Source organism: Pan troglodytes, chromosome 14 (assembly GCF_028858775.2).
Source record: "Pan troglodytes isolate AG18354 chromosome 14, NHGRI_mPanTro3-v2.0_pri, whole genome shotgun sequence".
NCBI classification, from domain to species: Eukaryota; Metazoa; Chordata; class Mammalia; order Primates; family Hominidae; genus Pan; species Pan troglodytes.
This window is the reverse complement of record NC_072412.2, coordinates 45,377,492-45,390,879: the sequence shown is the minus strand read 5'-3', so window position 1 is coordinate 45,390,879 and position 13,388 is coordinate 45,377,492. Positions and strand designations below refer to the sequence as shown.

Genomic DNA, 13,388 nt, shown 5'->3' with positions numbered 1-13,388 from the left:
TAAGTCTTCATCAGGTTATGCCAGCATTGAAATATTAAGAGCAAATTATGCGTCTTTGGTAATATCATGAAAGATACATTACTTCCACTCGCTTTGGCAAATATCATTACAATTTAACATTCATGGTGCTTCATGTTTAAGACAACTCATTTGATAAGATCTCCTCTCCTCCTTTCTAAGAATAATATTCAGCAAGTCTTCCAGAAGTTCCATGCTCTGTTAAAGGAAGAGTTCAGCCCTGAAGACATCCAGATCATTGCCTGTCCATCTATGGAACAGGTAATGGGTAGACTGAAGATCCTTATTACTTTTATGCCCTCTTGGTTATTTCACTTGAGTAGATAATGTCTTTGAGCAAACATATTTTTAGTATTAATTTAAAAAATATTACCTTCTTTTATTCTGATGAGTAAGAATTCAGACTTTGAATTGTTCTCTCAAACTTTTGGGGGATAGTTTTAGAATTTTCAGTTAATCTCAGGATTAAAATTCTGTTTAATCCTTTCTGATATGAATATTGCTGTGTTTAAGAGAATGACCTGTTTGTAAAAGACTCAAATAGTGGCATTTAGCTTGCTGAATAATTTTGTTTGAAATATGCATAATAAGAGAAATACATTTTTAAAAGAAATTTTTGATTTTTCTGTAGGTTACTGGGGTACAGGTGGTATTTGGCTACACGAGTAAGTTCTTCAGTGGTGATTTGCAAGATTGTGGTGCACCCATCACCCGAGCAGTATACACTGCACCCTATTTGTAGTTTTTTAATAACTTCAAGATTGAAAAAATGGAAGTTACTGAGTACCCAGTATGTATTAGGAGTAGCCTGGCGCTGTGGAGGATATTTTATATCTGGTCTTAAGTTTAGGATAGTTTAGAAATTTAGTATATGGTAAGGACTAGGAAATTTGGGGAGACTGATCAGGCTGGCAAGAGCCTGACTGGGCTGGGTAGAAACTGGGTGGATAGGACTAGGCAATGGTGAGTGTAGATAAATCTTGTGGGGTTTTTTTTGTTTTGTTTTGTTTTGAAATGGAGTCTTACTTTGTTGCCCAGGCTGGAGTTCAGTGGTGTGATCTCGGCTCACTGCAACCTCTGCCTCCCAGGTTCATGCAATTCTTGTGCCTCGGCCTCCTAAATAGCTAGGACTACAGGTGCCTGCCACCATGCCGAGCTAATTTTTGTATTTGGTAGACAGAGGGTTTCACCATGTTGGCCAGGCTGGTCTTGAACTCCTGGCCTCAAGTGATCTGCCTGCCTCAGCTTCCTAAAGTGCTGGGATTACAGTCATGAGGCGCCATACCCAGCCAGAATCTTTTGAGGAGTGTTACTGTAGTGGAGAGGAGAAGGATGGGGTGGTAGCCGGAGGGAGAAATGGGGTCATTTTAAAATTGAGATGTTCATATACTATAGAATTCATCTTTTTAAAGTGCAGAGTTCAATGGTTTTTAGTATATTCAGAAAGTTGTGCAGTCCTCACCACTATCTAATTAGAACATTTTCATTACTCCCCAGAAAAACCCCTTAGCCATTAGCAGATCCTGCATTTCCCCATCTTCTTCTTTTTGTCTCTGTGGATTTGCCTATTCTGGATATTTCATTAAATGGAATCATACAATACGTGGCCTCATATCGCTGCTTGTTTCATTCACCTAGCATGTTTTCAAGGCTCATCCGTGTTGTATGTATCAGAGCTTCCTTTTTTATGGCTGTATATATTCCTTTATGTGGATAGATGGGTCACATTTTAAAAAGATATTTGTATCATTCTAGGATATTTGTACAGTCAAAATACTTCCAAATAATTTATTTGAAGTAATTACTTTCTATATGATTGTACCACTAACTCGATATATAATTGGGTTTCTTTTCAATATTTAGAGATTTTTTTTCTATTTTGATTTAATTTTGTTTCTTAATGATATAAAATACTTGCATGGTTTCCAAGTCAGAATTACAGAACAAGGTACATTTGGAGAAGTCTTGTTCCTTTTCCGATCCCCTCCAGCCTTTCCCTTCCCTCCCCTATAGATAACTCTTTTTATTAGTTATTGGGTTATCCTTCCATTGTTTTTGTTTTTTTTTTTTTTTTTGAGATGGAGTCTCGCTCTGTCGCCCAGGCTGGAGTGCAGTGGCATGATCTCGGCTCACTGCAAGCTCCGCCTCCCGGGTTCATGCCATTCTCCTGCCTCAGCCTCCCAAGTAGCTGGGACTACAGGCCCCGCCAATTTTTTATTTTTAGTAAAGACGGGGTTTCACCGTGTTAGCCAGGATGGTCTCGATCTGCTGACCTCGTGATCCACCCGCCTCAGCCTCCCAAAGTGCTGGGATTACAGGCGTGAGCCACCGTGCCTGGCCACATTTTTCCGTAGGGTAACTTGTTTTTTTTTAAAGATAGGAGAAAAACGCGTGTTTTTGTGTTCATGGGGGAAGATCTACAAGGAGGGGAAAATATCTTGACAATGTGGGTGGAATTTCAGGAACAGGCAGGGTGGGGCCTTTGTGAGACACACGGGGGTTCAGTCATGGTAACAGGAGGAGGCCGAGTGTATGGGCATGGATGGGGGCTGTGAATGTGGCAGGAGCTCATGGATGTGCTCTTCTGAGTGCTTCACGTTTCTGAGTGAAATAAGAAGCAAGGTCATCACCGAGAGGGAGGAGAGAGGCTCGGATGAGTTTAGTGGATATGAATCCAAGAGAGACCATTCAACTTAGTTGTCTATTTTTTTTTTTCTCCAGTTACAGTCACTTGCATGAATGTAGATGTGGAGTACTTGATCATAAGATCCATTTTATGGCAGAAGACATTATTTTTGTAAGTTTAGTTTGTTATAATTTCAAACTTACAGAAAAGGTGCAAGAATAGTGTAAGGAGTGCCCATATATCCTTTACCCCATTTTCATTTTGCCCCATTTGCTTCATTTTTCTCATTTTTTCCCTTCCCTGTCCCTGAAGCCCCGCTTTTAAATAATTGGAGAGAAAGTTGGGAGACATTGTGCTCCTGTACTGCTAAATACTTCAGAGTGTATTCCTGAGAACAAGGAAATTCTCTCACTACTCCTGTATAGTTACCAAAACAGGAAACTTAACATTGATACTAGTGTCTAATTCACAGTTCATACGCACATTTCATCAGAGTCCCGGTACCGTTCCTGCTGATCTTCTTGCTGACATTTCCCCAGTCCAGGTCCAGTCCCAGGTCATGCATTGCTGTCAGGTGTCATGTCTCTTTAGCTTCTTTTAACCTGGAGCAGTTAGACAGCCTTTCTTGACCTTGACAGGCCAGTTATTCCGTAGACTGTCTCTCCATTTGGTGTTGTCTCTTTCATCATGATTACATTTAGCCTTTGTACTTTGGCAGGGAAAGCACAGAGGTGATTCTGTATCCCTCTTCTGACAGCACTCATTTATAAATGACATCAGGGTGATGATCTGCATCAGCAAAACAGCTGTACTGATAGAACGGTTCACAGCCAGGTCCATTTACCCACAAGGTTCCAGGGCCTGGGTGTCAGACACCTGGAGTGCAGGCAGCCATTTCCCTCGTATCACTACTGTGACCCGGCTCTGGTGTCCCAGTCCTCCGTTACAGAGTGGGCAGGTTGCTCCTGCAGTTGGTCAAAATTGGCATGTGAGTTGAAATTCACTTGTCATGTCTGTTCTTGTGCGTTTTAAAAAGTCACTTAAAGGACGGCTTACAACTCTTCCAACAACACACTGCATAGAACAAGGCACAGTGGATTATGGAGGTATGTTTGTGTCCTTGTCAGTGTTTGTATATAGTTTTTGCCATTATTCTCATTGGATTTTAAGTGATTTGATGGCCTAGGTTTGGTGATGAAGTGTGACCCCTGACAGGGCCTCCCAATGCCAGTGCCCAGTGGCTGCCTCAGAAATAGACCAACATTGTGGGCCAGTTTCTACTTTATAGCCATGTTTACTGGTCTCATAAAAATCTTGGTCTTTTTCTCTCATTCTGTTTTTGGGGCTCTAAACAACTTTTTTTTTCCATTCTAATTGCTTTATTTTATTTTTCAACTTTTATTTTAGATTCAAGGGGTACATACATGCAGGTTTGTTACCTGGCTGTATTGCATGATGCTGAGGTTTTTCAACCCTTGTGGTTCCCCTCCCTCCTTGACTTTTCTTGAGGACGGTATTCCATAGGAGAACTAACATAGCTCTTAATTTTGCTTTTCAGCTGAGCCTTCTGCTGTCAGTTTCTAAATAAGCAGGCCAGCCCGGCTGTGCACCTAAATGTCTGTCTGGGAGGAGCAGGCTGAGAAGTCTTGCAGTCTGCAGGACACCGAGGAATCGTATGTGGGAACATCCCCGAGAACCACACGAGCGTGCTGCTCAGTGCTGACTGCAGAATGAAATAGAAGCAAAGTGTTACAGGATCAGTGTTTTCTTTTCTAAAACATCAAAATGCCAAAGATTAATCTGTGATTGGTGATAACTGCCTCATTTAAATGGTCACAAGAAATGTGAAGAGAGAGCTAGGGCAGACATGCAGTGAAATGGTTCTTTGTTAAAAATGTGCAATAAAAATAGATTACAATAAGTAGTGCAAAGAACTTTACAGAAATCCAGCGAATTAGAAGGCCTGTAAGAGTAAGGTTTGCTAAAACGTGAAACACTATAACACTTTTAACCACTGAGCATTCCATAGTGAAATGTTATTTCTATGCTCTTCTTTAATGTAATGTTTCTCCTGTCATTTTGAAGTTGAGTTTGGAGTAGATTGGTTGCTTCTGAGAACACATTCTGCCTTCCTGGGAAGTCGGGGTGTCATCCTTTCCTCTGTTTGATGTGAGGTAGTTTAAAGAAACAAGGACTTTGTGTGAAGCTCCAGCATCTGTGCCCCTTGAATTGCTTAGGTGCAGACAGTTCTAAAGCAAGGAGCTGCAGCATTCTCATCATAGATACGTGCAGTATCTTTAATGAGTATCTTCATGGTATGATAGTGTGTGTTTGTGAGTGCGAAGTACCAATTAAGGTGTCTTAAATTTGGCGCATAGAGGAGAGAAGGAAACCTGAGGAGTAGTGTTCCTCCTGAATGAAGGTTCAGGTCACCAGCCTTCTGTACACTGCCTTTGGTTTTAGCAGTTCTTTGAAAAGCAAACACTTTCATGTCCTGTCTATTCATTCAGCTGGCTGTGCTGTGCTGTGGACCAGCTGTGTGGATCTCTAGCCCGGCTACAGCAGAATACATTTTACCAGCAAACCTAAGGATGACAAACACTATCCACATCTGAAAACTACCACACCATATCAGGGATCATAAATTATGCATATCTATGAATTTTCCAACAAATTCCTACTTCCTGATTGGATTGGTTTTGCCGCTGATGTTAAGGCAGCCAGCTTCTTAGTTCAAAAAGAATTCTGAGTTTTTCAAACACTAGTCTAGAGGTGGACATTGTCAGGGGTTCTGGAATGGGACCAGGGGACCTTTTGGTGCAGTGGGTGCCTGTAACTCATTAGACGTACTGAGGCAGCACTTCTGCAGGGTGCATACCCTGATTGTTGTCATTTGTAACAGGTCACTTCCTTTTCACTCAGTTTAAATTGGTGATGGACGTTGCTTGATTGAGCTTATTACTCTCTATTTTGAGAAGGTAGAAGGTAAGAGGGCCCATATTCATTCTTTGCCATGAAATGAATGAATTAGGAAGATTGTATTTACTTAACTGTTTTTTAAATACATGTTTAATGAAATAAACTGTAAAATATCCAGTTTTGTGTATTATATGTACATTTGATTTTTAATAGCCTTTCCAAAGAAATGAGGGCATGATTATTGTACAGTAAGTACGTGACTGATTTAATTTGATGTACAGAGCGGAGTGTGTTCTTATAAAAATATTTAATGACATTGGTTCTTGTGTTTTGATCTTTTATTTCTGAAACACTCAAACACCTTACAAAGTGCTGAGTAGGTAATAGTGACCCAACTTGTTTGCTAAATGATTATTTGTTTAAATCTGTATAGTTTCAAGTGTTCACTTATACAAAGAGTGTATATACTTTCAAATAATTTAAAATGCTTTATATTATTTGGCTAGAAATTGCTGTTTTTAATAAATGTGAATTTTTTAAAAATAAAGATTTTTGCTTCCTACCTTGTCCTCACGTGTCTGATACGTGTGTGCATTCCTTGAGGAAAATTTATTTAATTAAAATTTTAATTGAGATAACTTGTGTCAGACTCACATGCAGTTTTAAGAAATAATACAGATAGATCCCATGTACCCTTTGCCCAGCTTCCCCCCAATGGTAGCATCTTGCAAAACTATAGCACAGTATCACAGCCAGGATATTGACATTAATATACTCTATCAATCTTACTCAGATTTTGCCAGTTTTACTTGTACTGTATAAATTCCTTTGGCAAGAAAATTATTATGGAAAGACATTTTTGAAGCATCTTAATGCTTCCTTAGTTAAAAGACATTTTAACTTTTTCTTTGTGAAACTGACAATTTCATGAGTACTGTCAGCATAGTACTGACATACATAGTTGTATTGAAATTTAGTAGTATTGTATTCTTCCCTCTATTTTCCAAAAATATTTGTATTTTCTCCCCTGGCTTAACAACACCATATCTTTAAATTTTCTTCTGCTGTTACAAGTAAGACAACTTATAACTGCCAACCACAGTTGAATGTTTGGCATATAGCTTCCAGATTTTTTTCTATGTATATTCTAAAATAACTTGTCTTACAAGATTGGGCCCTTTTACACATGTTAAAGGAAATCAAGTGGGTTTTCATTATTAGTGTATATAAACACACCCATACATGTTCTTTTGCTGAACTATTTGAAAGGAAGTTGCAGTCATCGTGACACTTTACTGTTAAATTATACCCCTAAATAATTCAGCATCCGTTTCCAAAGAATAGGGACATTCTCCTACATAACCCAAAGCCATTATCACGCCTAAAAAAGAAATTCAGTAGTATCTAATATGAAGCCCATATTTCAGCTTCTCTAATTGTTCCCCCAAAATGTTTCATAGCTTTTCTTTATCCTGGGTTCAACATTTTACTTGGTTGTCATGTCTCTTTACTTCCTTTTAGCTTAGACAACTACTCTTAAGAGTTTTCATATGCTTATTTTCTTGACATTGACTTTTTTTTTTTTAAGGAAGAGTCTAAGGCCAGCTGTCTTATAGAATGAATCACAGTCCGGATGGTCCTGTTTCCCATTAGTAAATTCAGAAACCCTAACATTGCAGGATATACCTTCTCATATACATGGAGCAGTTGCCAAGATAGATGTGCTGGGCCATAAGAAAACAAAACCAAAAAACCCAAGTATGACCTGCAGCAGTGGCAATCCCTGCCCCTGCCCCCAGCCCTGGATGTACGGCAGTATCTGAAGACATTTTGGTTGTGACTGGTGTGTGTGTGTTAGGGGTGGGGTATTACTGGCTTCTACTGCGTGGAGACCAGGAATGCTGCTGAACATCCTACAGCACTGGATAGTCCCGACCACAAAGAATCATCCAGCTCTAAATGTCAGTGGAGCAGAGGTGGCAAAACCCTGCTATATAGAATAGCGAGTCCCAGTCCCCATCACTTGCTGTTCCCCTCACCTGCATTAGTTGTCTTTGTACCTGACACATGATGTATTTTGCTTGTTGGTTTTTTGTCTTCCCCACCAACCCAGATCACAAACTCCTTGGGAAAGGAACTTTGTTTTGTTCATACGCAGCACCTAGAACAGTGTCTGCAGAAGATGCTCTATAAGTGTTGTGTGACTTTGTTGTCCAAGTCATGCAGCCTTCCCCACATCATCACATTACTACCAAGTCCTGTGCATTTTCTATCCCAGACAGCTGTTTAATTTTTTCCCTCTGTTTTTCCAATACCATCGCCCTGGTTAGGGATGACTTGTGTGTTGCTGAGATCCACTTGGGAGCTTCTGTCTTTGATGTGTGGTAAGGACAGGGGTTTCTGTGTACCCTGAGCATAGGTGCGGAACTAACCAGGCACTCAAACTTTGTGGCTATATAAAGGGATGCTACCACAGTAGTCATTTATGGCTCATTACCTTGCAACAAAGGAACTGTTGTGTGTTAGCCAATGACAGCATTCACCAGCAAGGTGTGACTGTCAGGCCAAGGAAGTGACATGTAGCACCCTGCCTGTGACAGCCTGATTGTCCTAGTCCCAGCTCAGCTGCACAGGTGATGGTTTGGGGGTGAGGACAAAGCATTAAGTGCAGGTTGGTGGCAGACAGTGGGAGAGCCTCAGGGAGAAGGGCCATGAAGGCAGCACTTGGGTGTCACTGTTCACAGTAGAGAATGGCTAATTGCTAGAGGAAGGGTCCTCTCCCCTCTCCTTCCCTCCCCTCCCATTCCCTTTCCTTCCCTCTCCTCCCTCTCCTCTCCTCTCCTCTCTTCTCTGACAGGGTCTCACTCTGTAGCCCAGGCCAGAGTGCAGTGGCATGAACACAGCTCACTGTAGCCTTGACCTCCTGGGCTCAGGTGATCCTCCCACCTCAGCCTACCAGGTAGCCGGGACTACAGGTGCACACCACCGTGCTAATTTTTTGTATTTTTTGTAGAGATGGGATTTCACTATGTGGGCCAGTCTGATCTCAAACTCCTGACCTCAAGTGATCCACCTGCCTCAGCCTCCCAAAGTGCTGGGATTCTGGGTGTGAGCCACTGCACCTGGCCTGGGGTTTTCTTTTTTCTTTCTTTCTGAGACGGGGTCTCACTCTGTCATCCAGGCTGGAGTGCAGTGGTGCGATCTTGGCTCACTGCAACCTCCCTGCCTCCTGGGCTCAGGCAATTCTTGTGCCTCAGCTTCTCGAGTAGCTGGGCTTACAGGCATGCACCACTACACCCAGCTAATTTTTTTATTTTTAGTAGAGGTGGGGTTTTGTCATATTGCCCAGACTGGTCTCTAACTCCTTGGCCTCAAGTGATCTGCCCACCTTGGCCCCCCAAATTGCTGGAATTGCAGGAGTGAGCCACTGTGCCCAGCCAGGCCTGGGGTTTTCTATACTGTCTTGGTTGACGCTGGAGCTCAGGTCATTCTGGGAAGTTTGCAGGTGTCCTGAGATTGTATAAAATCATCCCCTGGGGGCTGCCCAGCCCAAATCTCCTATTTTTAGAAACAGCTGCCCCTACTCATGCTCTGGGATCAGCTGGGAGCCATTTACAAGACGTAATCCCACCTGCTCTTACTGCACTGGATTGGACCAAGGGTGGTCTCCTGATTTAATCAAGGCCAACTGCAGAGACCACTGGGGTGTTTTTGAGAGTGATTGGGAGACAAAGCCATGTGACCTGAGATGCGTAGAAAACGTCTCTTGGACAAGATGAGTGTCGAAGACTGAGAGGCAGAAAGATGGGGTCTGCAGCTTCTCCGCTCCAATCATTCCCGAGACCCATTGCATCTTCAGTTCGGGTCAGTGTTCTTCTCTCCAGATGACACATTTTCCCCTTTTGTTTTAGCTATTCAAGTTGGTAACTGTTACCAGTGACCCCAAGTGTCCCACCCAGTTCCTGGGAGGAGCTGGCATGTGGGTCCTTTCAGGCTCTCGGTCACCTACGGGTTTCGGGGACTGGGTTTGGGCCGGTGTGGGTTTGCCATCTGGGTTTCCCTCTGGCTTGGCAGGGGTGGATGAGGTGTAATGAGGTCAGGGTTGGAGAGAGCCTCTGGGGCTGTGCAGGAAGCGTGTGGGATCCAGGCAGGGTTGGAGAGAGCCTCTGGGGCCATGCAGGAAGCGTGGGGGATCCAGGCACTGGGCCACACGTAGCCTCCCCTCTCTCAGCCTCAGGAGGAGGCGCTGTGTTCTGGGGTGGTGCCCAGAGGCTCCAACACCAGGAGGAGTGGCTGGACCCCCACAAGGCTGATGCATGATTTGTGCCAGGTCAGCAGCAGCTGACTGGCCGGGACTGGCCTCCAGAGCTCCCTGGAGTGGGGTGGGGGTGGGTAGGGGCTGTGTAACAAGGTAGGATAAGGGCAGTAGCACCTGGAGTGGCCTTGAGTCTTTGAGATACCCTGGAGTGGTGGTGGTGGCAGGGTCATAAACATACTCATATTATCACCACAGTGATATCACTTTGTAGTCAAGTAGGCTGGAATGCCAGTCTTTACCATCACATACTGGTGTGTGATCCTGGGTGAGTCCTTTAACCTCTCTGCATCCCAGTGTCCTTGAGAAAATACTGCCCACATCCTGGAGCCACACGAGCTACAGCTTGCACCGTGCTCACAACGGGGCCCGCCTGGTTCGTGCGCAGTCTCAGTAACAATAGGGAGCATCATGAAGAGAAAGGCCTGAGGAAGCTGAAGGGGCTGTGCCTTCGCAGCCCAAGGAAGTGCAGACACTCAGCCTACCCAATTGTCTCACGGACCCTCCCCAGGAGCTGCCCAGACGTGAAGGAAGGGCCAAGCTGACAGTAACTGGAGTGACGCTGAGTGGCTCCTATGGGCCAGACCCTGTTCTAGGGACTGTACGTGCATTAACTAATTTAATACTCCCAACTCTGTGGTGATCATTGCTATTTTTAGGCCCATTTTACAGATGAGGAAACTGAGGTATAAAGCTACTTGCCCAAGATCACACAGCCAACAAAAGATAGAGCTTGGCTGTGAGCACAGTCGTTGTCCTGAGTCAAGGCCCGTACTGAAAGCCACAAAAGAACTGAGTGAGTGACCGTAGAAGCAGGCAGGACAGGCATTGACATGTCACTGAAACGACAACTTGCTTCCATGCTGTGGGGTCAGGGCTGTCAAGCCTTTTCTGTGCTCAGCCACAGACTCTGTCAGCCCTTCTGCCAAAAATGTTTACTTCAAACCAAGGAGCCACGACAGGTCCCAAATTACAAACCAACTCTCATAAAAGGTCAACAGGTCTTTGGTTTTTTTTTCCCTGGAGCTCCCAAGGTCTCCAACTTCCTAAGGCATTTGGTGGATGCCAGATAAGCCCCGCCTTAAAACCAGAGTTTAGAGAGCATCTTCTTCAGGTACTTGTTGTCCATCAGTGATATACTGATGGCCTCTATGAAGTTTTCCAGATCAGGGGTGGTCGCGTAATTCAGGAGCCTATTCATTTTCCCCAGAAGGACCCGGATCTTCTGGGCTGTTGGGCCGGGTTCTGCCTCCAGGATGGTTTTCTTCTTCATTTCACTCAGCACCTCCGGGATCAGAAACTGCGGGGATTCACAGAGGACTGGGTGAGAATGCACGCTGCCTGAGCACGGTGCCCCAGACCCAGGCCAGATCTCCTGTGGCCAGGACCAAGTGTTCCCTGAGCCTTCGCTCAAGAAAGCAGATCTGTGTTCTCAGCCCCGCCACCTGCCACCTTCCTGCTGCTTCCAAATACGCTCACTTGGCTGGTGTTGCAGTCAGGTGGACCATGGTGATGTGGGCTGAGGCCACACCCATGCCTGGCCCTAAACTGGAGGGAAAGCAGTTCTGGTGCCCTGGCGTGGCCTGCCCTCCAAAGGCGGTGCTTTCCTGCGGCTGCCGGGCTTCTCCCCATGGGGTCCCGACCATGGGGCCCTGCAAGAGCTGGGATGCCTCACAGTGGCTGCCCGTGAGACCTGCCTCCACCTTGGGCTCCTTGGGAGTGTATCTGGGTTTTGTTGAGATGAAGGCCTGGCCCAGGGAGGCCGCCTCTATGCCAAGTTCTGCCTGGGTCTGCAGCCTGCAGAAGACTGAGGACAGAGTCTCCTGGAGGGGATAAGATAGGACGATACCCGTGTGCTCCATTCCTATGCGTATGAAATGTCTTCACACAATATTTTATTGTTTTAGCCACGTAATAACCTATGTCCATATTATAGAAGACTATGGGCTCAGACCACAGGCTAGTGTCACCCAGGAAGTGGAGAGGCTGGGCATGGAGGGGCCTATTCTTCCCCGGGCACACTACTGCCCACCTGGGCTGACCCGGTGCCAGGCTCTGTCTCATTTCTTTGGCTCCGATTAGTTACACTGGTGCTGATTTGCTTCATTTGGGACATGCCCTGCACAGGCACAGCTGCCCCTCCCCGGGACTCTAGCTCTCCAAGGCGTCAGGCCCCCTGGTCTCTCTGCCCACAGCAGCCCTTCCTGCAACCTTGCTGGGCACCTCCTTCCTGTCCCCGCCCTCCTCCCTCCGCCATTCAAAGGCCGGTGCCCCAGGCCCTCATGCTGTCCAGCCCCAGCTGGTCCCGCCACTCGGGCTTGGTAGTGCTGGCCTCCTCTTCACTGGATTGGCTGCTCTGAGAAATCCAGGATAGGCAAGGATGCTGGGATGTCATTATTCACCTGCAAAATAGGAGGCCTTCCCAGACAAGGGAACCTAGGGGGGTCAGCAGGCCAGGCCTGTGTGGAAATTTCCCAGTTTTAGCAGTGAAAGTCCCATGTCCCAGGAAACTCCTCAGTCCTGAGCAAACCGACGTGTCTGGCCACCCTAAACCTAGCACACTCCCTCCTCTCTTCTCAGATACTCTGCACACAGCTGCATCTATTCTGCTGGAGTCTGCTATTATCAGCCCACTTCTCCATCTGCCTCATTCCCAGGGGACATGTCCATCCGTCTGTCTGCCAAGGCAGTCCTGCTCCCAGGGGCCCCGGACACCTCTCTGGTGGGGTGGGGGTCTGTAAGTGGAGCCTTCCCTGTGGAATGGGCCGGGGGAGCTGAGCAGGAAGAGAACCTTGCTTAGGCCTCACGGGGGGAGCCAAGGACACCCTCATTCCTCTCCTTAACTCTGGTCCTCAGGAAGGGTCTCAGGAGCCCACCTTCTTCCCCCACTACAGTTGGAGCTCCGGGGGTCCAGCCTCACCATTTTGAGTAGGTGGAACTGTGTCCCCCAAAAGTGATGTCCAAGTCCTAACCCCAGTGCTGGTGAATGTGACCTTATTTGGAAACGGGGTCTCTGTGGATATGATTAAGTTAAGGCTCTCAGAATGAGCTCCTTCTGGATTTAGGGTAGGCCCTAGATCCAACTACTGGTGTCCTTTTAAGAAAAAAGACGAGGTTTGACACAGACACACAGAGGAGAAGGCCGTGTGAAGGTGGAGGCAGACACTGGAGTGATGCCACCACAAGCCAAGAATGCCAGAAGCCATCGGAAGTTGGGAGAGCAAGGAAGCGTCCCCCATTGGAGGCTCTGGAGGATGGTGGCCCCATGGACACCTTGATCTCAGACTTGGCCCAGAACTGTGAGAGAGTAAACTTCTGTTGTTTCAGGCCTCCTAGTTTGTGCTGATTTGTTCCAGCAGCCCTAAGAAACAAATACAGCATTGGTCCTCTCCTGCCTGCCTGGGGAGTGTGCCTTGAACTTCCAGGGGATCATCTGTCTAGAGAAGAGTTTGTTTGGGGAGGAGGGAAGAGGACACAACAGCAGGCCTGGGGACACAGACTCCCCCTTGT

General features: G+C 45.8%; 2 protein-coding genes across 17 annotated transcripts in view; one reads left to right on the top strand and one right to left on the bottom strand.

Moving 5' to 3' along the window:
• Window positions 1-6,125, top strand: part of COG3 (component of oligomeric golgi complex 3) — a 69,663-nt gene extending 63,538 nt beyond the window's left edge. For 3 of the 15 annotated variants that reach the window (XR_010150487.1, XR_010150491.1, XR_001708979.4), the window contains 3 exons: window positions 181-279; window positions 2,740-2,815; window positions 4,203-6,125. Coding sequence is in view for 7 of the 15 variants with exons in the window: in XM_009440626.5 (XP_009438901.2) it covers window positions 181-279; window positions 3,681-3,830 (249 nt within the window). In the remaining 8 variants the exon portion in view is untranslated. Of the gene's footprint in view, window positions 1-180; window positions 449-649; window positions 3,981-4,202 lie in introns of those variants that run through there. The other 12 variants (XR_010150488.1, XM_063792139.1, XM_001158886.6 and 9 more) reach the window with 8 other exon arrangements.
• A 4,725-nt stretch (window positions 6,126-10,850) lies between these two features.
• The window catches only part of ERICH6B (glutamate rich 6B), a 74,227-nt gene continuing 71,689 nt past the window's right edge, over window positions 10,851-13,388 (bottom strand). The window contains exon 16 of one of the 2 annotated variants that reach the window (XM_063792138.1): window positions 10,851-11,178. In XM_063792138.1, coding sequence (XP_063648208.1) covers window positions 10,960-11,178 — 219 coding nt within the window. In that variant the 3' untranslated portion in view covers window positions 10,851-10,959. The remainder of the gene's footprint in view (window positions 11,179-13,388) is intronic. The other variant, XM_016925677.3, reaches the window with a different exon arrangement.